The sequence below is a fragment of the Lontra canadensis genome, unplaced genomic scaffold (genome assembly GCF_010015895.1).
Source record: "Lontra canadensis isolate GAN:19392208 unplaced genomic scaffold, GSC_riverotter_1.0 scaffold54, whole genome shotgun sequence".
Classification (NCBI taxonomy): domain Eukaryota; kingdom Metazoa; phylum Chordata; class Mammalia; order Carnivora; family Mustelidae; genus Lontra; species Lontra canadensis.
In genome coordinates this window covers 3,580,921-3,606,349 of record NW_022631048.1, presented here as the reverse complement: position 1 = coordinate 3,606,349, position 25,429 = coordinate 3,580,921, and the positions used below count along the sequence as shown (strand labels likewise).

At 45.7% G+C, this 25,429-nt stretch overlaps 1 protein-coding gene across 1 annotated transcript in view; it reads left to right on the top strand.

Annotated features, from left to right (window-relative positions):
* Window positions 1-25,429, top strand: part of GLI3 (GLI family zinc finger 3) — a 259,870-nt gene that overhangs the window by 68,287 nt on the left and 166,154 nt on the right. The window contains 1 exon segment of the mRNA XM_032874968.1: window positions 19,988-20,230. Within this exon segment, the coding sequence (XP_032730859.1) occupies window positions 19,988-20,230 (243 nt within the window).

Sequence of the window (25,429 nt, the reverse complement as noted above, 5' to 3'; positions counted from 1 at the left end):
ATGGTTTTTTGTTTTTTTTTTAAAGATTTTACTTATTTATTTGATAGAGATCACAAGTAGGCAGAGAGAGAGAGGAGGAAGCAGGCTCTCCGTCGAGGAGAGAGCCCGAAGCGGGGCTCGATCCCGGGACCCTGAGATCATGACCTGAGCTGAAGGCAGAGGCCTTAACCCACCGAGCCACCCAGGAGCTACTAGGTGATGTTTTAACCAGCTTCATGTGGCCACGTCCTTCCCCTGGCCCCTCTACCCCCATCTCTTAAGCAAAGCAGAGAGCAGCGTGAACTTGAGCGCCCGGCGCTCTTCATTTGTCTTTACGTGGAGTTCAGATGAGAGTAATACTGTTCTCTTGAGGTGCAGAGGACTGATTTAAATTGTACGTAATGGCTCTTGGCTTCAGGCTGGGTTATCGTCTTTATGTGGAGAATTATGTTTTACATCCTGTTATTTTCTTCTCTATCAGTTCTTAACTCACCCTAGAGAACCTGAAGGTTCAAACTGTCTTCGGAGGAAAGAGTTTGTTAACACAGTGGTCTTACAAGCGACGTTCCTGGGTTTGCCAGTATAATGAAAACCACGTCTTCGGGGTAAGGAACTGGATTTAGGCCATGTGCGTGCGTGAGTCGAGTTTGAGAGATGTACCAAATCTAGATCACATTGTCTGTGATCTTTTGGTAGAATTAAATAAAAGGCATTAAAAAAATTTATAGCTGCCTTTTACCAGCTTTATGTCTGATTTTTTTTCCCCTCTCTGTCTCTAGATTCTTTGGCTGACATGAGTTTTGAAGTTCTGCCACATTCACTTATCAGCCTGTGGCAAATGCAGTCCTCACCAGAGAGAAGATGAAAGCCTGAGAGTTTAAAAAAAAAAAAAAAAATCCATGTGCTACATAAAAATGCCCTACCCTTGCAGGGAATTGGCAGTTACCTCCCCCCGCAACCCAACACCATCCCCTTTCTCCGTATGTGCAGGAAAAAGGCTTATTTCTTAAATCGTTCTTCCGTAATCTACCAATTGTGTGTATCTCCTTAAAACTCATCAATACATTCTGCAAACACATCCAGCCTCACAATTCAGGATCTCAAGGAGGGCCAAGTACGTGTCGGTGGGTGCAATTCCAATTTTATGGGTATCTCTGTAAACTATGAATCGCTTTGTCCTTCTCGCATAGGCCCGGGCAAAATTTCAGTCTCCACAGTAACTCCCACAAAGTGAATAGTGAACACACAAGAAATCTCCACCTACCAGGGAGAGGAGACAGCGATGCTGGGAGAGAGGGAGTTCGTGGAGGAACAGTGTGTGTCTTCTCGTCCTTCGTCTGGGTGCTTGTTTTCGTTCTCATTGCTTTGGAGTCTCCTTAAGTGTTTTATCTGCCATCAAAGGACACTAGGCTTCAGCTGATCAGTAGCCCCACAAGCTGGTTGCAGCTCGTTAATCTGGCAACAGCAAAGGGGGCCTAGAGAGGCAGGACCAACCCCTGGTAAAGCGCTGCCATAGATGACTTCCTTCCCTCCCTCCCTTCTTTGTTGTTCCTCCCCTGTTTAGAGCTAGGCTTCCATTTCTGGCATCTTGTTCCTTGGGGCTCCGTGGCTGGGGACCCCATGGACACCCCAGAGTCCTTTCCTCTGCCTAGGTGGATGCTGGTGCTGCTCCTCCTTGGAGACCACACAACAGCTGACTACCCCATCACCACAAGAAGGCCCCCGCTAGTCCTCCCGCGTGTTCATTCGGCTACTGGTCCACTGGTAGAGGGATTCTCTACTGCCTGTGGTATTTGTAGTGTGTGAGACACCACAGCTAGGAAGACCCAGCCCCTGCCCTCAGGGACCTCGTGTTTAAGTGGTTCCAGTGGTGGAGATGTACAAATCTGTAGCTGGTTACGGAGGGTGTGGGAGAGGCCGCGGCGGTCACTGGGTGGGGACGAGGCAGCCTCAGAGGCTGGGGGGTCCCGGAGGCCAAGGGTGTCCCCTCACACTCAAGAATCTTAACTCAGGCCAGGCAGCTCAAGGTTGGTCTTATAGACCCCAGGATTTGTGGCAGGTTTGTGAACAGAAGTGTGACATGGGCTTCTAGAACATTCTTCGGCAAGTAGATCCCAGGAACTTCCAACAGTGTTTCGGTCTTCAGGACCAAAGTTTGCTTTGCACTCTTGGAATTAAGATGGAATGTATGAGATTTGAGGGTTCACTAGATACCCATTTCCCAGTGTTGTGTTCTGCATTTTTTTCTGTGGTTGGAAACTTCTTTGCAGGACCGGGTTCTACACCTTTGGTTAAGATTTTCAGAATGTTGGGATGTTCAATGACCCGACAGGATTCACTTGTGCACTTCTAAGGGGATGTTTTAGGTGTTCCTTTGTGCGGTCGGCGAGGCGGACCGGTAAACTGGTTTGGGACATACTGTCACGAGCAGCTAGTTTTCCATGAAACAAGGTGCAGCGGTGTCACAAGGGGGAAGGAGACCCCAAAACGCACCATTTTTTAATGACAGGATAGGTTGTGTGGCACGTTTGTCTCGTCATGCCCGATCAGTGAAACTCAGCTGACCGGTAACTGCTGGTTTCTCATTTTTGTTCGGTGTTCCTGTATGTGGAAGAATGGCTCCATATTTGGGCCTCCGGAATATGTATTCTGGGGGGATATTTAAAAAAGCAATAATGGAAAAAAAGCAATTAATGAAAAACCCTCTAACCCCCATGAGAAAAACCTGGATGCTTTGACAAATTATTTTAACTCCTAAAACCTTCAAGTGGAAACACAGCAAGATGGTTTGTGTTGGGTAAGGAAGAATTTCAATAGAACTTTTGGTGGTTTCCGTGGTTTTGACAGCGGTGTTACTCTAAAGCAAAAGGTGTTCAACAGATTCGCTTTACCCCCCGCGCCCCCCGCCGCCAAAGAGTACAGTTTGTTGACTAGGTTTTAATTCTTCATCTGGCATTATTACCTTCTCTTACACGACTATAAGATGCTCCTAGGTTGTGGAGTTTCATTCCTTAAAAAACGAAACCTCTCTTTAGACTCCTTAAATGTGTTGAAACACAGGAGTATCCAGCCATATTAAAACCCCATCTTTCAAAGCTTTATAAAAGTGCAGGGATGTGTACAGGATTTTTTCAGCGATTATTTTTGCTAGACCCATTAAAAGGATACATGAATTTACAATGGCCTGGATGTTCCATTTTGAGCCATTCAAATTTAAATGATAGAAATGATAGAGACAGGTCCCCAAAGGTTACTTGAACAGCCCATGGGAACGTTAGGCATCAGTGCACCAGAGAGGAAGTCGTCATGTTGGCCAAATGATACTTCTTGGAAACATTACAGACAACTTCAGGCATCAGGTGCAAGCCATACAAGGTCAAGGCCCTGGTGGTCAGGCGATCTTAGGATTTGTTCTGTGGTTCTGATGTATACAGGAGACAGATGGCGTGTCAGATGGCGGTGTGGGGACCAGCAAAGCCTTAGCTGGAGAAAAGGCAAATCAGAGAGCGGTGACTCTAAGGAGGAGGCAAGCTGGTAGCAAGAACAAGCACCATTTGCCGGCATTGGGATGGGTGTGGCAATCAGGAGTGACCTAGAAGATCACTCTTTAATGTCGGGGGAGAAAAGGAGCAGAAGGAAAGTAAGTGAATTTTCTCAGTTCTTTTTTCTTCCCAAGTCACCGATGAGGCCACTGGCAAGGAAGACTACAACCTCAATATTATAGAAAGAGGCCAGTGTTGCCCAGAAACAGGGTTTGGATGGAAGACCCATAATTGGCGATTACGGTTATTTGACAGGGAAAAGGCAGGTTTGTGGCATAGATTTGTAGATTGGGTGGAAATATACAAAAGTGATTCCTTGTTCCTCTCCTGGATCACTCCTGCCCAGGAGTCCAGAGCCAGTAAGGCATCGGAAGGAAGACAAATAAAGACGAGCTCCTTTTATTGTCGCTTTGTGAGGCTCTGCTCTGTCAGAGCCAAGGGGAGGCAACTTCTCTCGGAGCCGGGATGGAAGTTGCTGTGTTTGCTAATGTTCTGGTGAATGAACTGAGATGCACTGATTTTATAGGGAAGGCTGTTACGTTTGCTAGCTGGACCTTACTAGGATTTTTTTTTCCCCCTATAAATTACAGAACAGACTCAAGAGACCCAGTAGAACTAACAACATTGTCAGGCACAATAAAATTGCCTGGATTATGTGTTTGGGTTGCTGTCTTCTCCAGCTCTTCCCGAAGACTTGAGTAGAACAGTTCCAGGCCATGAGATGAGGAGGGAAGAATTTTTATCTGCATGGCTTGGCAGTAATGTTAAAGCTTTTCTGCCAAGAAATATGAATTTCCACTTGTGTCAGCAAGATGGGAATTGAAGAAGAAAGAAAAGTACAAAACAAACAAACAGAACTATGCAGACGCCCTCGAACCCAAGGTGCAGTGTTTTGGAGCTTTGGGGCAATTGTTAAGACTAAGTTATTCAGTTGATCGGATCCCTGAGGGATTCGATGGGGGTTGACCAGCCTTCTGGAAAATCTGACTTTCCAGAACCTCCTCTAAGAAGGTCCGCCGGTCTGCACGCCCACCTCTCAGCACCTGAAGCACCTTCTCTCACAGCCAACTTCCCCCTTGTCCATTGTGCCAACACTGTGGCTGTACTTCTCTCCTCGAGTCTTTGCAGGTCTAGAAAAACCACAGTCCCAGGAGGCATGAGGGCAGCAGCCTTTGGTTCTTAGGCCTCTCAGGTGGGCGGCTTTGTGCTGGGACACACGGGGACCTTGACCTGGGTGTGTGCGTGTGACTAGAGCATGGAGAAGAACCAGCTTGAGCCTGCTGTGTTCGCCGTGTTCGACTCAGCCAAATGCCCTGGACCTAGTTCTTCACACAAGTTGCAAAAACACCCTCTGGGAATCCTGGCTGCATGTGCTTCTGCAAATTCCCAGTTTGGTGGGTGCTGGAAGTCTCATGACTTGATTCTCGCGCGGGCCTCCTCCATCCCTATTAGCCAAAGTAGGCACAGTCTGGTCTTCAAAAAGACGTCATGAGGGAATATATCCGGCTCAACAGGGGGTACGTGTTTTTGGTGCTAGAAAAAAAGGTGCATTGAATAGCTCGATGTGTGGGGAACGGCCTCTGTCTCCTTTTAACTTCCGAGACGAGTGTGGCACTTTTTTTTTTCCCCAGAGAGGGAGAGAGCACGTGCATGTGTGCCTGTGAGCAAGGTGTTGGATGTGGGGGAGAGGGGCAAGGGGAGGGCATCTCAAGCAGACTCCTTGCTCAGCGCAGAGCCCGACGGCGAGCTCAATCTCACGATACTGAGATCATGACCTGAGCCAAAATCAAGAGGTGGATGTTTAATTGAGCCACCCAGATGCCCTGAAAGTGTGGCATTTAAAAAAAAAAGATTTTATTTATTTGACAGAGAGAGAGAGATCACAAGTAGGCAGACAGGCAGGCAGAGAGAGAGAAAGAAGCAGGCTCTCCGCTGAGCAGAGAGCCCAATGTGGGGCTCAATCCCAGGACCCTGAGATCATGACTTGAGCCGAAGGCAGAGGCTTTAACTCACTGAGCCACCCAGGCACCCCAAAATGTGGCATTTTTGACAAAAAAAATGTGCACTTATTTATTCTGTGATTCTTTTAAAAAAAGAAAGCAAAACCTAAACAACACCAGACACACGCTAAGCTGGATAAGAGGGCCAGCTCTTAGTCACACAAGCCTCAGATTTTATATTTAAAATTCATTATTTATCTCAACCCTTAGCACATGGAAAGAGGAAACAGGATACGTGTTCTATCTTTTGGTATATGAGAAAAGCCTGAATCCTTCTTTCACCACCGTAGAAATTGTCAGGGTTCGAATCACGGGGGACTGATTTCATCCCCAACTTGCTGACTTAGGACCTTGGGCTAGGTCATTTTTCCAAACCTGAGTCCTTCATCTGTAAAATGGGGTGATGTTAGTATCCACCTCAGAGTTTACCTTAAAGTTTAGAAGCATCGGTTCAATACTAAGTTCTTTGAAAGTGGTGTTGCCTTATTTTGTAAGTTCCCCAGAGATGTTTCATCATCCCACTGATGGGTGTTCAAGCATGGCCTGAAATACAGAAGTCAAGGGATGGTGCATTTTTTTTTCCATTAAGGGCCAGCTACTAACAATTCTAGGATTTGAGTGGGCCAGTCGGTGCTATCACCACTCTGTTCTGCCCTTGTAATGCAAAAGCAGCCAGAGCTGATAGGAAAATGAATGAGCTTGGTTGTGTATTTGTGGACACTGAAATTTGAATTTCACATACTTTTCACATATCATAAAATACTCTTCTTCTTTTGATTTTGGCAGCCATTTAATAAAACTGTAAAATACACTCATAGCCCATAGGGTGTACCCAAACAGTGGGTGGGGGTTGCCAACAATCACCCTCAAGGAATTTGCTTCATCTTTTTCAATAAATATTGTCTATGGAGAAACAAACAAACAAACAAAAAATGGTTTTCTTAGGAAGATTCCAGTGTCTTCAGTCATCTTAGAAAACCAAGGAGAGAAGAGATGGATCTTTTCTTTCTTTTTATTTTTAGTGAATTGGTTTCTTTCTTTCTTTCTCTTTTAAAATTTTATCAATTCATTTTGAGAGACAGAAGGAGAGAGCAAGAGAGCATAGGCCAGGGGTAGGAGGAGAGGAAGAGGGAGAAGCAGACTCCCGGCTGAGCAGGGAGCCTGATGTGGGACTCAATCCCAGCACTCTGGGACCATGACCCGAGCCGAAGGCAGACGCTGATCCGACAGCCACCGGGCGGCCCTGGATCTTTTCCATGTAACTTTCAAGGAGGCATGCTCTGTCAGTGTTGATTATGAGCCTGACCCAGGATCCATCAAAGAAGTGGGTGAAAGAGACGGTCAGTTGTATTACAGGTCATTAACTTGAATCTTTTTCTGAAACAGCAGAAATGCTGTCCATGTTTAGCCTGGTTTGTGGTGAAGGTGGACACTGGTTTATTCCCTGGGTGGCGGGGGGCTATTGGAGCACGTTTCAGCATTGTCCTGTGCAGTCATTTGGTGGAATGCACAGACTGGTGCTGTATCATCTTATGGGGAGCTCAGCCTCCTGGCGTCTGACCCCGGGTGCTTGCCGCCCACTGTCCTGCTTTGCATCATTATCAAACAGATAATGAGGAGATTAGCGTGGTGCCCCGAACTCATAAATGCCAACGTTTATATAGGTCTTTTTCACCTACTATTTAACCCTCAGAAAACCCGATCAAGTCAGAGGGACAAGCTTGATTATTTGCCTGTTACGTAAGTCAGCTAACAATCTGCTGTATTTCAAGTTACCCTGGGTCACACACCCATGAAGGGCTACAGGCAAGTCTGGGGACGTGTGTTTCTAACTCTTTTTTATTATGCCATGCTGCCTTATTACATGACACAACAGTTGATGTCATTAATACCCAAACATTAAAAAATAAATTGAAAAAGAAATAACATCCTGCCCTGGTTCCAGCCCCTGGCAGAGATTTTTAAGTGGAGAGCTTTGTGTTATGAGAATTTTTGCTTTCAAAATGCTACACGCACCTCCTGTAAAAGGTTGCATTAAATTATTTTATTTTTGGTGAGTGGGCCATGTAAGTTTATTATTTATTTATTTTGGGTCTTTTTGCTTCAGCTCTTTTGGCTAAACGAAGCACTGCTGTATTTTTATTGCATACGCCATCATTAAAAGAAATTGAAAAGACGCTTGTTAGTTTTAATATTGCATGGATGGAAATATATCTGGCACTTTTAGGAACAGTTTCAGTTCCTAATAGTGCATTTTAAGAAGTAGTCTGGTTTTGTTCTTGATTAAAAAAAGAGAGAGAGAGAAAGAGAGAAAACTTTCTTAAATTTGCTATAATTCGATAATCATCTTTTCGTTGGGGAGAAGGTCTCTGCTTAGCGTGACGCTGATTTTATGGACTCATTCAGCATTCCTTTCTAGCCTATGGGAGGGGGGTAGGCTCTGGGGCGGCCCTTCATGGGCCTTTCATTTGTTGGTAAATAATCCAAGCAAAGCTGCTTCCAAGCACAAGTTTTCCCCCTTTCTCTATAAACCATATGCTTCTTTAGCTATTGGACATATGCCCCTTCCATAAACCGTGCACAGCTTTAGCTGTTGGAGCTGTTGTTAACTTGAACGCAGACCAAGTACGCAGGCTGCTTCCTGCATCCAAGCCTGCAGTGCAGTCCCGCTGAAGACAGAGTAAAGTATTCCTTTGCAGACCAGCCAGAAACTCTATGGGAAGGTAATAGGTCATTTGATCACTGTCTGAAGCATCTTTTCTGGGTAAATTTTATAGGGTGAGGGAGAATAATTTCAACAATGGTGATAATTTTTCCATATACATATAGAAAGATGGGAGGCAAATCAGTGTTCTGAGGTCTTCAAGAGACTTTGTAGGGGTTACTAGTCCTTTATAATGGATGAGAGGCATGCCGATTTTGCCATTTACCTGAAGTACGACTCCAAGCCGGTTGCTTAAACTCGCCGAGTCTTGGGTTGTTTACCTGAATGATGAGGGCGATGGATACTGATGGGATTAATGGAGACGAGTGCATTGCACACAGCCTGGCTTTTCGTGAGTGCTCCGTACATATGAGCAAGAGCCATGGTAGTAATGATCCTTTGTAATGCAGCGTCCCTTCTGCACCTTTCCGGGTGGCCCCATGAAAGCTGAGCGACCCAATGTGTCAGGGAGGGAGGTTAGAGCATTTGTGTATCAATAGGAAATGATAAAAAATTATTAAATTAAAAATTTAAAATCTGTATTTAATATTTATATGATTATTTAATATTAATATAAATTTAAAATGAAAAATAATAGAAAATAATCACATAGGGGTGCCTGAGTGGCTGAGTGGGTTAAGCCTCTGCTTTCGGCTCATCAGGTCCGTGATCTAAGGATCCTAGGATCGAGCCACCATATCGAGGTCTCTGCTCAGCAGGGAGCCTGCTTTTCCTTCTCCCTCTGCTGCTCCCCCTGCTTGTGCTCACTCGCTCTCTATGTGTCAAATAAATAAATAAAATCTTTAAAAAAAAAAAAACATATAGTTTTAGGAGCGCCTGGAGGGCTCAGTTGATGCTGTGTGTGACTCTTGATCTCAGGGTCATGAGTTTGAGCCCCACGTTGGGGGTAGAGATTACGATATAAATACACCAATCTTCAAAAAAAATCATATTTTAAATAAACAAATTTATTGAAATCTCTATATACAGCCCAGTATCAGTGTAAAGAGTTATTCATAGGTGTAAGAAAAGCTTGCCAGGCACTTAGATTTTAAGAGGTGGAATAAATTGTTTAAAACAAGACTCCAGGAGATATATGTGTGGGATAATTTTTCAATCTATGTGAACTTAATCTGGACTTCCCTAGAGGTTTACTGCAAAGGTCATACTTACGGTAGAAATAAAGAGTCAAATAAACCTGTTATTTCTGCCATCTAAAGTGATTGGAATATACTGAAACATATGGAAAAATGTAATCCATAGAAATATTTTCATGCTCATTTAGTCCATTTCCTTTAAGGTTTTTTTTTTTTTTTAATTTGGAAATTTTGGAATAGAAATAATTATCTATTTCTCTTTCTCCTACCTTCCTTTTCTCCAGAGATTTGGTGTCACGGTAGTCTAGTGGGTAAGTGAGTGGATTCTGTTTCCTTGGACACATGTGTCTCAGTTTTGTATGTAGGAAGTGAGGATCAGAATGACAGTCACCTCATAGGATTGGCCTGTAGGCCTCAGAGCAGTACCTGGGACTCCGTGAAGTTCTGTTCTTTAAAATCCTTGAATGGACTGTATTTAATGACACGATATTCCATCATGTAAGATAATGGACATTAACTTTGTTAATGAATTTTGCTTATAAATAACACTGTGATGCACATCCTTGAATATCAATCATTGTCTTCTTTGCTACTTTTCCCTTAAGGTGCACCCTGGAAGTGGAATCATGTGATACATCTAGCCAATTATGGAGATATTTTAATATCCTGAGAAAGTCTTTCTCTGTCTTTCTCTGTCTCCCTCCTAGCACTCGATACTATTGCTTTTACAGCTTTACTAGAATGTTTGCAGTTGTTACCTGGGTGAAAGTTTTATGTCAAAAGTATGTATAGTCCTTTAGGGTACTGCTTGGCCTCCATTGTGGCCAAATCCAGTACCCTACCTATTTTTGTATGGCCCATGAGCCAAGAATGATTTGTTAGATTTTCTTTTTTAAAGATTTTATTTATGTATTTGACAGAGAGAGACACACAGAGAGAGGGAATACAAGCAGGAGGAGTGGGAGAGGGAGAAGCAGGCTCCTTGCTGAGCAGGGAGCCCAACAAGGAGTTCCGTCCCAGGACCCTGGGATCGTGACCCAAACCGAAGGCAGATGCTTAACAACTGAGCCACCCAGGTGCCCCTGATTTGTTAGATTTTAAATGTGTCATGTGAAAATTATATAAAAATTCAGAGTTCACCATCCATAAATAAAGTTTTATTGGAAGACAGCCATGCTTATCAGTTTAGGTCTTTTCTGCGATTGCTTTCATCCTATAGAACAGAGTTCAGTGGTTGTGATGTTTGCAGACTTATGCAAACTTGAATTTTGGGTCAAAATTCAAATATAAGCTTATTTTTTATTTCTTATCCCTGAGTCAGGAGGACCAGTAGCCAAATATGTAAGTGTGGGCTTTGGTGTCTCACTCCCTGGGCTCCAGGTTCTGCCTGACCTGAGAACCAGCTGTGTGACCCGGGTAAGTAACTGAGCTTCGCTCTGCCACACAGTTTTCTCATCTGGCCAATGAGCGTCATGACAGTGCCTTTGCAAACAAGTTACAATGATGAGAAAGCAAGATGGGGAAGCCCTTCCTACCGCATAGTACGGAAACGTTAGCTGTCATTAATTGGTACATGGTTATAGTTTAAGTTGGCAGGCTTTTGAGAAAAGAGATTGTTAGGGAGAATGAGTGAAAACAGAATCACGTGTATTTTAGGAAGGTGGATGTATCTGGTCTTTTGTTTCCTTAATAGCTTTTACTGGGATTTCTTCGAAAACAACAGCAGCAGCAAAAAACCATTCCAACATTGAGACGTTAGGTTCTCCTGAAGGTGCCTGGAAATCTGGAACAAGGTCAGGAGAAAGGTCTGTCTCGTGTCCTAGTTCCCATTCTCATCTCAGGGATGATGGCTGGTTGGTGTCCACCCTGCCCCCCTGACTGGGGGAGCGGGTACCACAGCATCCTGTGTTGGCCGTGACCACGAAGACATGCTCTGGGAAGATTAGGATTTGTGGCCCTTCCTGCCTCACTCACAGTGTCTGAGCAGTGACCTGAAATTTTTTTTTTTTAAGATTTTATTTATTGACACACAGAGAGAGATCACAAGTAGGCAGAGAGGCAGGCAGAGAAAGAGAGGGATGCATGCTCCCTGTTGGGCAGAGAGCCGGATGCGGGGCTCCATTCCAGGACCCTGAGATCATGACCTGAGCCTAAGGCAGAGGCTTAACCCACTGAGCTACTCAGGTGGCCCCAAAATATTTTACATATTTGCAGATTTGAGGGGCTAAGCAGGCTGGGCGGGCACTCTCATGCCTTACCTGTGGTAACATTGTGAAGGATCTAAATGCGATAGTTGATTTGGGGCTCTCAAGTGCACATTTCATAGCTGAGCTCAAAGTGGGTGGTGGCTGGAGGGAGCTTCTGTTGTTGAAACTGGACCCTGCACCACCCGGCCTTTCCCAGAAGCTAGTCAGCAAAGGGGAGCTCTCTGCTCCCCTGCCCCAATCTTGTCATAGAGATGGAACCTCTAACTCATTTCGGTACAATAATGACATTCTCTTGATATTTAAATGTGCTCTCCAGGAGGGTCTGATTTCTGCAATGGAGTAAGCACGGTCTTTAAATTTTTATTAAAAATATAATACCACCATATGCTCAGGCTTTCTCATTATGCAGTCTTCTAAAAACAAAAACCATGCAACATAAACACACCAGATGAAGCCAGTTAAGTCTGTGTTCATTCTTGCAATTTAAGAAATGGTAGAAAGGTTAGGGAAGGGGACTTTGATCTTGAGGGGGGAGGAGGGGTGAAACCTGGAAGCCACCATTCCAGAGGGCTGCCAGAATGTTCCTGAGGGCCTTCAAAGGCCGAGTAGGCCCGGAGTCCTCCCGCTGGACGGGCTGATAGGACCGGTCCCATCAGAGGATACACTCTGGCCTTGTGAACAGGTCTCCCATTGTTTCTGTTGAACTGTTGGTTGTAGGTCTCGTTGTGGAATCCTCACTGCTCACGTCTGTTGGGGCAAAGTAAGAAAGAGAGGCTCTTTATTCTTTGCTTCTAAAAGACGAAAACCAAGTCTTCGAACAAATCTCTAATACCTAAATATTCGCGAGACTGTTACTCACAGATAGGCATAAACGCGCTATTAAGCAGAAGGAAAAAAAAATGTGGCCCTCCTGAGAATTTATTGTACTGCTTTTGATGTCCCTAATTAACTCACTCTGTGTAAGCAGCGACTGGCAACTAATAGCAGGCTAATAGAAGAAGCCGCATGACATTTCCGAATTCTTAATTCAAGGAGCGGTCTTCACAGGCTCGTGGAAATGAAGGAAGGTCTCCTCCTCCCTTTTACAGGAGAGCCTTTGGGGACCCTCAGGGGCCTGCTTCATCTGTTCTATTTTCTCTCCCCTGGTGTGGGCGGGACTTGGCTGGTGCTTTCTGTCTGGAACTTTCCAAGTTGGTTAGTGCTGCTGGGCTTGGGTTTAGACTTAAGCGTCCTGGCATGCTGGGCAGTGTTCACTGAGTCACAGGGGCACTTTGCTATCCCTGTCAATGACACCCATAGCAGGGCAGGCAGGGGGGCAGGGGTGCAGACCTCGGGTTGGTGAGGTTCGGAGCATGGAGGAGAGCGCACGGAAACCCTGGAGGCCACGGGGCATGCCTGGTGAGGCCCCAGACAAGCTGATAGCATGTTATCGGCTCCTGACTTTCCAGATGGGCAAGGAGCCCTCATTGTGTCATCTTCGAGGAAGGCAGGAGGCCGCTTGCTGCGTATGCCCGCAGAGCTCTGGGCTGCGGTGGGGCTCACAGCCATTGCTGCCTTGGCCTTTTAAGTTTATCTGAATTGTCATCTTGCCTTCTCTGCCTACTTTTTCTGTCCCAGGCGCCCCTTTTGAAGTTGCATGTAGCTCTGTAAGCGGAGGGAGGTGAGAAATTAGCTCTTTGGAGCAAGGAGTTTCTGGTGAGGGGCCGGTGGGATACTGGTCAGTCTAGACCCCGTTTCGTCCTTTGGCCAGAGAACTCTAGAAAATGTTAAAACAGTAGAGATACTTGCATGCCTCTGACGGACAGCCTTTTCTACTTTCTCTCCTTTCACCTGGGACCTCCTGCTTGATGAAAGCAGGAAGAGCGAGCTACCCCGTCATCTTGGAGGCAGAGTTGCTGCTGGAATTTCTCCAGAGCCTCAAATCCTCCCGCTGGCCTCGTCTTGCAGGCCATGCAGTTGGTTTAAAGGTTGCAGACAAAGCAGAGAGCTCTCTCCTGATCCTGGGCCACTCCCTCTGTCATCAGTCATTGTCAATGGGAGATATATGTGTAGCCGCACAAGGGCGATGTCTGACCCCAAGGGCTTTGGAAATGTTCTTAGAGAAGGCATTGTTTGCCCGCTGCCTTTGGAAGCCAAGCTCCAGACATCTTAGGGAGCAGTCCCAGGCCGAGGCATGACTATAGTCTGGGTGCAAAGAGGCAAGACTGTGCTTCTAAAACCTACAGGCACTTTAGTCTTCCTCCCTGCCCTCATTCTACCATGCTTCTGAATCCACGTTGCCTCCCCCCTCTTTCCTTTCTGGAGTCCCTCTTTGCTCCAAGTCATGGGGAAAATTCTGAAATGCGTGGAGCCAAGGACCTCGGTCCTACTGGTTTTTATTTAAAGAACATCAAAACGTAAATAACCAAAGAAATAAAGCCAACAAGACATAACACATGCATAATAGGGAAAAAATAAAATCATGCTCTTTCCAAACCCAGCGAGGCAGTTTCCTGAGAGGAAAGCAGAAAACGGGGCTGTTTTCTTGCCCAGATCAGGAAGGTGGGCCCTCAGGCTTCTGGAAGCACACTGGAAACTTCAGGTGTGCACAGACCCCATTGGCTGAGCCTCAGCGTGCGGTGGGGGGCAGGGGGCGGGGGAGGGTGTGGCCCGGTGGAGGGCATGCGTGTGTCTCGTGCTTGTGCAGCGAGCATGTTCCATGGGACCGAGCCCCTGAGGCTGGACGTTGACTCCCCATGGATTTGTCATTTGGGCCCCCTGGGTGTTTCCCAAGAGTGAGTTACAGCCGTAAAAACCTGGTGGGGCAGTAACAGAGTTTTGACAATGCCCATGCGTAAACTTGCGATTACTTTCTGTCCTCTTCTATTGACGGTGGTGCTGGTGGTAGAAGTGGGGAGTGCCTACAGACGCCAGGTGTCATTCCCCAAACCCTGTCCACAAGCAGACCTACCCCTGCCCGTGAATAGGGCCGCGTGGTCAGTTTCCACCTCAGAAGCAGGCAGCCTGTCTCTGGACCCGGCCCCCTGTCCCACTGCAGCATGGTGGCTCTGGGGACCCAGGGAGATGGCAGAGATGATCGCGTTCTGTGACCCTGAAGGAGTCTTTCCTTGCTTAAGGAAGGGGGCCACGTCCGCCTGTGAGGGGTCAGACATAGTCATCTGCATACTGACCGAGCCTCAGACCGATGTTTTAATCCATTTGAAGATGACTTTATTATATCATTCCGTATGGAAATGGCAGAGTCTCACAAACTCATACCTTCTTAAACATGGAAATATTATTCTCTTGTTAGAAGCCCCATTCGGCTAGAAATCTGAGTACCCGGTCTTTTTTTGTGCTCCCCCCCCAACATTTTGTTGCCTCCTCCCCACCCCATCCCCCTATCCGCCTCTCCTTTTGGCTCACCGAAATCTGAGTGCCACTTTTCTGGGAAAGCCTGATATTCTGACTTCAGTTTTGTAATTTAATGATGGAGAGTTTCCTTAGTAAACCAAATTTAGAGTCCTAGAATGCTTATCTTATATCCAGACCTTGAACATAAAAGGCATTTTATACCCGCAATTGTTCATTTAATGAGCAATTGCAGAGTGCAGGCCGGTTAAGGGATTGAGCTATATGCACTATTATTGCAAGAAGTATTCCGAAATACCAGAAATAGGACGTAAGCTCTGATCAGGGAGACTGCGAGCACAATTACCTTCTTTTCAAATCCTTCTGTGACACTGCGGGAGGAAAAAGGACTTTGAAACTTGAAAGGAAAAAGCTTGCTTTCAACCTCAAAAGCTAGGAGGAAAGGGCTCTGAAATTTGCTCAGAATTCCCAATTCACCATTAGCCTGTTTCTTCCTTTAGCCTCAAGGCATTCTCCGCTTTTTGAAAAGATGTTAAGAAATTCAGTCACAATAGAGAGCCTAGTTTTGAACATGTTTCACTCGGTCCATTGAGGTCTGGGCTCCAGCCTTTGTGTGGGGTGAATTGAGCTGAACGGCTAGCTGGTTGGAGACAGGTGAACGAGGAGTCGCTGTGCAGTCGCAAATTCTGGCAAAGAAAGAAGCTTCCCCCCCCACCCCATCCTTTATTTTACAATATGCATTCCTGTACAACCCTGCTCGTGGTAATATGTGAAGCTGAGCCCGTTCTTAAGTCAATACAGAGTACTTGGTTTAGAGCAACTCTTGTGAAGTTTGTCTTGTAATTGAAGCTGCTGTTGACCTTGCTTGGGGACCATTTGTAAAACCGTTTATTTAGCATAAACTGAAATAATAAACCCTCCTTCTCTCGGGCTGATTGTGATAGGGTGACATTAGTTTGATTTAATGATTAGCCGCCTGACCCTTCTGCTGGAGAGAGAGTCTTGAATAGAGAGAGTTCACTCGGAAGCACTCAGAATACTAATGAGCTTGTTAAATTTAGCATGGCTCCAACCACTTTTAATTCATCTAATGGGAGCAGCACTGCCTGGGAGAGGGAGAGGGAGAGGGAGGCAGGGAGACACCGAGAATGTTCCTAGAGGGTCTGCACACTAGAGGAAGCCCACCAAGAGAAGTTTGCAGAAAGTAGCTAGCCAGAGCCCGGGGTCCGAGTTGTAAGTATTGCCCGTTGTCTTATACTCTGTGTCTTCTCTTGTCCTGGGGGAAGACAGGAGTAATGGAGTGAAGACAGGATTTAAGGGAGCAGTTTAAAGGTCGATGTTAATTTTTTTTTAAAAAGGTGGCCACGTGCATGCACTACTGTGAGCTCCTACTCAGCTCATTTTGCTAGGGTGACTGGAGGTGTTCTAGCTGACGATGCGGGGCAGGGTTTTCTTTTTATATTGGAAGAACCCTCTGAAACTTTCATCCGAGGTCCAGGTGGGAAAAGCCCTGGCTTCCTGGCTCGTGGCGCGAAATGGTGCAGGGGATTGTGAGGACGTGCCCAGGGGCGTGTGTTCGAGTCCTGCTTCACGCAGTGCTCTGTCTGCAAGCCTCCACGGTGAACGGTCCTAGCTGTGCGGGCAGCGAAGCGGCTTCGGAGTGTTCAGAGCTCGTGGCACGGGGACTCGGCGCCGGTTGCCTTCGGGGGAGTTCGGAAAACCTGGGACAGTTTGTAAAACGTGATGCTTGGGCAGCTCTCCACTGGGGGCGGGATTTTGTTAACTTCCACTTGGACGTGGTTATACACAAGGAAGGAGGTACCAAGGAGGGTTATAATTAACAGTATTTAAAATAATTTTGTTCCTGAGACTTTTTAGTGAATTGAATGTTTCCCCGTGACCCCCGCCTCCCCCCAGCCCCGAGTTAGCAGCTGTTGAACACAGAGAAGCAGGAACAAAACAGTCCCCTTGTGTTTGGCCGGGGAAGTCCATTGGCAGATGCTCCTAGAGCAGTGGGCTGTTTGCTTACATTTTTGCTGCCGACTTCTGCTTGTTGCCATGGTGGACAGTATGTTTCTGTCAATAATTTGGCCTGGCGTTGCCTGTCTGCACTGACTCTCAAACTTTATTGAACAACTCGGCACAACTGAACAAGATTAGACAGCTTTCGTCTTTTGGCTGACTGAAGTGGTTGCTAAATTTATAAGGGCAGGCAGGAATATTGCTTGGAAAGCTGCCTTTTCGCTGTGGAGAGCGTGCTCTCCAGCCTCAGAGCTGTTTGGACTGTGGAGCGTGTGTCCTGTCAAGTTTTGATCTGAGTGCCCGTCAGGAGCGACTTAGTACACAAGGTAAACTTCATGAAATATTTGTCTCCTGGAATTTTTTTTGGAGAGGAGGGGAGGGTAGGTAACAGCGTGTCAGCATCGACTGCTGTAAAAAAGTCATTCTGGTGAAAGTTTCCACACTCAAAAATTTCGTGCCTGCTGTTGACTTTACTAAGGCAATTAGTTAGAATTTTTTCTTGTATTATGTATTTAAACTTTGCTTAGTTCCCCTTACCACTTTCATGTTCACACGTGTTAGTTTAACTCACAGTGAGAAAAATAATAAAAGTTTAGTACTTGTGAAAAAAATCACTTAGCTGGAAAGACACCCCCTTTCTACTCCCCCCACCCACCCACCCACCCCGCCCCACCAATTACTTCCTTCTTCCAGGAGGCTGGGGAGGGGGGAGGTGGGGAGGGATGTGGGAGGATTCTGGTCAGACCATGCCAATTATTCAATTATTTGTGAAGTTGGATTCAACTGCTCATCATAAAGGCTTGGCTTCTAAGAAACTCGCTCTATTATAGGGATGTGGGTTTAAGAGAAGAAAAGTTAATTTCTTCTAGGAAGATTAAGTCAAGGGAATCCCGTTTTCAACCTGGAACAGATTAGCGGAGCTTGGTTATTCTCTTAACCAGAGAACACTAATTACATGTCGCGGTGGCTCTTGGTAAGGGCTCACTGGCTTTCCAGACGAAGGTCCACTCTCTGGAATACAGAATTTGCATCTCAGTGCCACAAGTTCATTTCAAGTTGAAATTGGGAATAAAGATTTTACACAGGCGCAAATTAGTGGAAAATATGACTTTGGCCATTGGTAGGTTATAGGAGTTTTTATAAAACCGACTGAGAGTTTAAATGTTTTTGACACCCTTTTGCTTTACATAACTGCAAACCCTTATTCCATAGCCTGCAACTTTACTGCTAACGAAGTACGAGGGCAGAGTGGTGCCTACAAGTATTAGAAAGAAAAATAAAAATGTAGGTTTGTTTTTTTTTCTTTCTGGTACTTTGTTTTTAAATTAGCCAAAGTGTGGTTTGAATTGCCTTTGTAAAGATCGATGTGTGAAAATGGGGGATTACACCCATTTTGTTTTTCCTTTTTAGTAGTTACTTGATAGATTAAACTCATAATTTATCCCATCATTACAAGATTGGGTGGCAAAGATCTGCACAAAACAATGCTAAATAATGTTTCGCAGTTACCCTGCAGTAGTCAGCAAATTCACTGTAAAGACCAAAGCATATCTCATTGTTTCTTCTGTTTTGCAAGTCATTTGCTAGCCTGAGAAACAAAACAAAACAAAACATTGCTTATTTCTTCCAATCCCAGACACAAGCAGAACGATGAAAATTGCTCCTGGCTTTGGGTAGTTCATTAGTCATCACAAAACAGTGGTCGTGACCATAGGTTATATTTTCACTTTTACCCATGTTTATAGCTATACTTCCTTCCGAATTTGTACAAACAGCCATGAAACTGGTAAAATATATATTTTTCCTGTTTTTTAGGGGGCTCTCAGCCAGTTATTACTGCTTTATGAAATACTTGGAAGATCAGTTTATGTGTTGGGATAAGATGTATTCAAAATCTGTCCGTCCAAAATGTACAAGGCCATTAGTACTTACATATATATGTATATTTCAGCTCAAGAATGGGACATCATTCTCAGATTAGATGTGTGAGCCTTACCCGAACAGCTTTGTTTCCATGAGCACTTACCTTCCAGAACAGTCTTCTGATGAAATGCAGAGCTTGTTTGGGAACATGGAGTGTAGAATGTGTGTATGACTCTTAACAGATGAATTGGCCCATTTGTTGTGGGTTCAGATCGCTCGTTTGGTTTAATTTTATGCATGGGTTCTTTGATCTGCTATTCTAGAAAGGTCATCCAATCACATTTGCAGAGCGCCCTAATGGGTAGATGGGAAGTTCCTACAGATCAAAGGGGACGGAAGTATTAGGAATCTGGAAAACTGAATGTTTGTGGAATTTCGTCAAGCTGTTTCTTAAGTGTGTGAAGCAGCGTCTGGACCCCAGCAGAGAAGGAGCCTGTGTCCGCATCACTGCTGCCTTCCTCACCCACAGAGCCATCTTGCCCTGGGAATTAGTCTTACCCCATTTGTTCTTGGTTTTCAGCTCTGTTCTACGTGTCTGGCAAAGGGTACTATAGGTTTACCTTTACCCCTCATAACTAGTGGGTCTTTTGTCTCATTTCTAGCTCCACTAACCAGTGGGTTATAGATCTGACTAAAAAAAAAAAAAAAAAAGAACAAAAACAGGAAAACTTTTGGATCACCTTAGGTCATTCGATCCGCAGATCACCCAGAGGCGCAGCGGGTGTCCAAGCTGCCATCACGACCCCTGAGCAGCCCAGCTTCCTCAGAAACACAGGGGGAAGCTGGACACCCATGGCCTCAGGCTGGCAAAACTTCCGGCTTCACTTGGGACCCGCGGGGATATTGGCAAGTCCTTAACGAACACCCTCCCTGGCAGGTTCACTTGTCAGCTGGCGATGATAATTTGTGGACCCCCTTCCGTCTCAACTTAATAGGCTCATTTCCTGCTCCCCTTCGCCCTCCGATTGGTGTTTTGGACCCTCATTCAGAAGCAGTTTTGTCTGAAGACTATGTCATCATCATAGCTTTCAAAGTTGCCAAGAATGAGAAACAGGCTTCTTTGGCGGGGAGGAGGGCTGGAGAGGGAGACCTAATTGATGACTGGTTTTGAATTGTTCCTTCAAGTGGCTCACAGAGCTTCCACTTCCCCCTCTTTCTCTAGAGGATGAAAGTCCTGGACAGACCTATCACAGAGAGAGAAGAAACGCGGTCACCATGCAGCCACAGAGTGTCCAGGGCCTCGGCAAGATCAGCGAGGAGCCGTCGACATCCAGCGAGGAGAGGGCCTCGCTGATCAAGAAGGAGATCCATGGGTCCTTGCCGCACCTGGCCGAGCCCTCCCTGCCATACCGCGGGGCCGTGTTTGCCATGGACCCCCGGAACGGTTACATGGAGCCTCACTACCGTAAGTGGCCCCTGCGCCGGCCCGCGTGTCCCGGGGGCGCGGAAGGCTGGGCGCGTGGGCGCGTGGGCGCGTGGGCGCGCACGCACGCTGCAGGGATGATTGCGCTCATATTGTATCAGTGTTTAATTTACTGCCCAGTTTTTTTTTTTTTTCTTTTTCTTCTCCTACATCCCGTCCGTTCCTCTTTTTAGAGAGAGCCATTGTCTTACATCTCTAAACGAGTCCAAGCCTCCGTGCGGCAGATATCAGGAAGGTGTCCATCTGTGGCTAATCCACACGGACCTTTGCTGGGAACGAGAACCAGATTTCTTCCACCCAAGTAGACTGCAGGAGCAGAATTGGTTGACGGGGGTAGTTATTAAAGTGGGCTGCACTGGCAGAAGTCCTGAACCACCGCGATCCTCGTTTTGAATGATTTTTGGCTTACTTGTTGAGTATGAACAAACAATCCCTTTTTTTGAGCAAATCAGTGCTAAATTCCTTAAATGTGGAAGATTCTTCTACACGTTTTACTGGCTTCTCTAACCAGCAGAGCAGAAACACGGGAAGCTCCTTTTCCAGCACTAATAAAGTTGAAGTAATTCACTAGGACTCAGAACACAAATAAATATACGATGGCTTTCTCCAAAGAAAAATGTATAAGGGTTGACTCCATTTGTGGCCTGTTTCTAGTTAAAAATATATACTTTGGTTGTGGAGGTAATGAAGTTCCTAGGTGCCAAAGCTAAAGCCCTTGGTTATAGATTTATCACCTTGGCAGGATGCAGACTTGCCATTTAACCTTCCCGGCTCCAACTCCAGGTGACCCATTGAGCTCCAGAGAAGGGGACTGGTTTGTGTTTCCCCTTTTCCACATCATTCAGGAATTTTAGTGTTTTAAGGCAAAAGGTCATTAGCCAGATGACTGATTAGCGAGGACAGCTGATTAGTGCCTCTCCCCACCCCCACCCGCCCAAGAAAGTGCCCAGGATAAAAGCTAATTTCATCCCTTCGTTAGCTGGCTTGTAGCAGAGGGAAATGTTCCCTCATCAGGGTGCAGATCAAAGAACCTGGAGCAGCCTTATGTCTCAGCAACTGCTTTCTCCCCAGCCAGGTTACGTTGGTAAAGATGGAAGGTACGCTTTTTTTTTTTTTTTTTTTTTTTTTTTTTTTAAAGCTGCCACAAGGATGGAGGAAAATGTTTTATGGATTCTTCTAGGTTTTTTAAAAAAGGCTGCGACTTCTCTGATTAAAAAGCGCTTCTCAGCCCTGTGGCTACAGTTTTTACAGATCCAGAAGTGAGGAGAAGGTGGGCGCTCACTTCTTTTTCTGCCTTCGTTAAAGTTTATTTCGTTTTCTTTTAGGAGCGAGAGTTTACAATAGTGTTGGCAGGGTGTTCCTTTGAGCACGTTCCTGTTTTCTCCACTGTGTTTTTATCTGCGGGTCTCTCTGAGATAGCGTCCACACAGAAAATGTGAGGGAACCTACAAACTTCCTCCCTGCATTAATACTCCGGAGTGTATTTACTTTTTAAAAAGAATCAAGTCTAGTTTATTAGCCACGAGTTCCCTGCATTGTTTTCATCCTCATGTGTGAACACAAACTTTCCCCATCCCATAGTTATGTTTTGCTTTCTGTTCCAGATGCCCACTAATTAGTGAGGTTTGTAATTGGGCAGGACAGCTGACGGATACTTCTTGTCTGATTGATGGAAGTGAGCAGATGACCGTTAAGTCTCTGTCTATGCCGTTCAAACTTGCAGCTTGTTCTTGGTTCATTTCTTCTAACGGTCGGCCCGTCCACCCCTCCCCTTCATCTGAGGGATAGGCTTTGCGCACACCTGGGATCCTTGGCACTCTTGGCAGTGTGTTTTTTGACCCACCTCTTGGGTCTCAGTATTAATTAGCACAGGACCCTGTGGAGCTCTTAGTGGGGCTTGGAACGGTTCTGTTTAGGACATAGACCAATACATTGGATGTCCTTTAACTTTCCCCACTGTATTGTTCAAAGCACTGTTAAGACTGCGTGATGACTGACAAACTACGGATGTTGCCTGTAACCAACGGACAGATGCCATTTTGACCCACCCTCCCAATATACTCCCTGAATGGGTCGTAAGTAAATGAGATCCTTACATATACAACATAGATGGGGAGTTCTAGAGATCACACAGATTGGATTACCATTAAAGGGCAGAGGGCTCAACTTCCAGCTTTGCCATATAGTGGCTGTGCGGCATGGTCAAGTGTGCCGACCCCTCCAGGAGTCATGTCCTAACCATTTATTTGGTGTTGTAATGGGAGCGCTGCTCCACGGTGTTTTGCTGAGAATTAAGGGACACAATGCAAATACGGTGTTTAGTAAAATCTCTGGCTCATGGTGAGTGCTTCAGATTATTATGGCACCTGCTTTCCTGTGCCTCTATTTCCTCCTGTTCCTTCCTTTCCATTGTCATTGCCATCATGACCATCATCACCACCATTATCATTGCCACCATCGTCACCATCACCACCACCACCACCATCATCACCACCACTGTCACCCCATCACCATCATTCCTATCATTACCACCACTACCATCATCATCACCATTACCACCACTGCTACCACCATCACCAGCACCACCATCCCCACCACCATCACCATCATCATCACCATCATTGTCACCACCACCATCACCCCGTTACCATCATTGCCATCATTATTACCACTACCATCATCACCACCATTACCACCAGTATTGCCACCACCGACACCACTACTGTCACGACCACCACCATCACCTTCACTAGCACCCCCATCATTACCACCATCACCATCATCACCATCACTGTCACCACCACCATCATCACTACCCTCATCGCCGTCATCACCACCATGACCACCTCCACCGTCACCACCTGTATGTGATGAGTTCCATCTCCAAACCGAGTTATTTTTTTAGTGTTACAGTCATGTTTCTCTGCCTCCCTGAGATCTGCATCTTCTGGAAACAGATTAGAGATTGAGTGGACTGTAAACTTTAGGAAGAGTGTTGGTGTGGTCAGCGCTGTGTACGGTAGCCTTCTGAACATACCCTTTCTCCCCGAACCTTAGTGAATTGACTATATATATTTTTTTCTATTTTGTAAGTAAGGATCTACTTTAAAATCATTTAAAAGTTTTAAATGATTTTAAGGAGTTTTAACCTCTTAAATATTTGGCAGAAAGCATTTATATAACAAATACAAGCAATATATGTGGAAAAAAGAAGGCTACAGAATTATTCATATAAGATATTTTAAAGATATCCCCAAGGAGTTAGGTAGGATATAACTTTACTTTTTCTAGAACTGTATTGGATGTTTTAGTCTTCTACCAGCATAATGAGTGTATCTTGGCACTTTATAATAAAATCTGTCTACCTTATCTGGATTTAATTATCCGGAGAAGGCTAGTAAATGACCAATACAATGCTGAAGTTGATCGATCCTCCCCAAATTTTTAGTGTATGAGAAAAGTGCTGTCTTTTTAAAAATGAGGCATGAAAGTTCGATCACGTTTCTTTACTTGTCAGTCCCGCAGCAAAACTTCAAACCACAAGTTCGCTGCAGTCAAGGTTCAGAAACATCTTTGTAGGCCGCTCCCTTTTCCTGTGAACCATTGTCGGAGATTTTCGGAGAGAAACAACCTCGTTGACAGCCAGGTTGTTGGAGAGAAAAGACTCCTCCAATCCAGGGTAGCTGGGCATGTGAACACTCCCAGGAATTCCTTCGTTTCTCTGTGGTTGGAAAATGTGGACTTTCCAAGATGCCTAATTTGTGCTTCTATATATACTGACTTGGTATTTCTAACGTGTGGGCAGGCTTCCTGTAAGACAGGAAGAGGGAAAATCGTTTCTTCCCCCCTCCGAAGGACATCTGTACAATTTTTCTGGCGCAAGACTTGATTATCCTTGGGTGTGCAGTGTTGCGTCCTCACAAAGGGCACTTAGGCTGGATTGAAAGTCTTTTAGGTTTTGTGGGTTTGACTTAAAAAAAAAAAAAAAAAAGAAAGACATACCAGGGATAGCGGGCACTTCAAACATTCATAACATATGTTTGGAATAAAATGCTCCCAGGGGCCACTGGAGGGTATGCTCTCCTGGAGGGCTGCCGTGGAGGGCTTGTATGTCAAGGCAAGAAAGTAGGTGCTCGAGCCGCACGGCTTAGACCTCAGACATGGTGTGATGCTGACAGGTCAGCGGCCACAGGATCACTGGTGCTTTGTGACTGGGGAGAGCGCGGGAGGGGCTGGTTTGCAGAGACCTGAACTGCCTGCCCCTGGGACTCGGGATTAGGACCCCCATTTCCCGCCGGAAGATTGCTCAGCAGTTTCCAGGTGCCTCTGCTCCGTGGGTCACCAGGTACTTCGAACTCCCATCACCCCCGCGTCCCCTCGCTGCCAGGCGTGTGTGTTCTCTTAGGGACCTGGCACAGGCAGGTGACATAATAGTTGAAGCATCCCTGTACCCTGGTCAGTGCCTAACTTGTTTACGGGAAAACATGTGTTTCCTTGTCTTCTGTCTTCCTGCGAGGAGTCTCGTTTTCTGACTGTCCCTGCAGGAGGCTTTGTGGGGAGCGTCTGGGATGCACGGAATCCTGCCGCATAGGGGCCCCCGCTGGTTCTGTTACGAGGAGTAGAAGGACGTCTGCTTTTCTAAAATTTCAGCTCTCTTTTTGCAGTTTGAGGGTGGTGAAGATGCTTTGCTTCTGCCCCCCGCTGCTCCCAAGCAGTAGTAATCCCTCATGGAAAATATGATTCATCCTCCGTGCAAATGCTTTGATTGAAAACATACCACTGGTATCCTTCCTTATGTTTCCCCAGCTCAGATGACAGAACTATTAGTTGCTAATTAGCAAAACCTGAGGAATTAGCTTAAAGAAAAGAAACTGAATTTTTAATTGCTTGCATTTATTTTCTGTGGAAAGCTGATGCGCCGAGCCCACTTGCAGTCTTGTGTGCTAAAAAAAAAGTAAGATTTGTTTTTTCTACCTGTCTGTCTTTATATTAGGTGACTTTCTACAGCCCTTAGAAATATACCTTCTAAGTGATTGGAAGACAAGATGTGTATTTTACATATTTAATAGGTGCACCTGCTCACGTCTCTCTCACTATTGGACTGTCATCTGGAGACAGAGAGACAGAAATGCCTACAAGGCACAGATGAACCATTTGGGGTCGACCACACTGCACAGACAG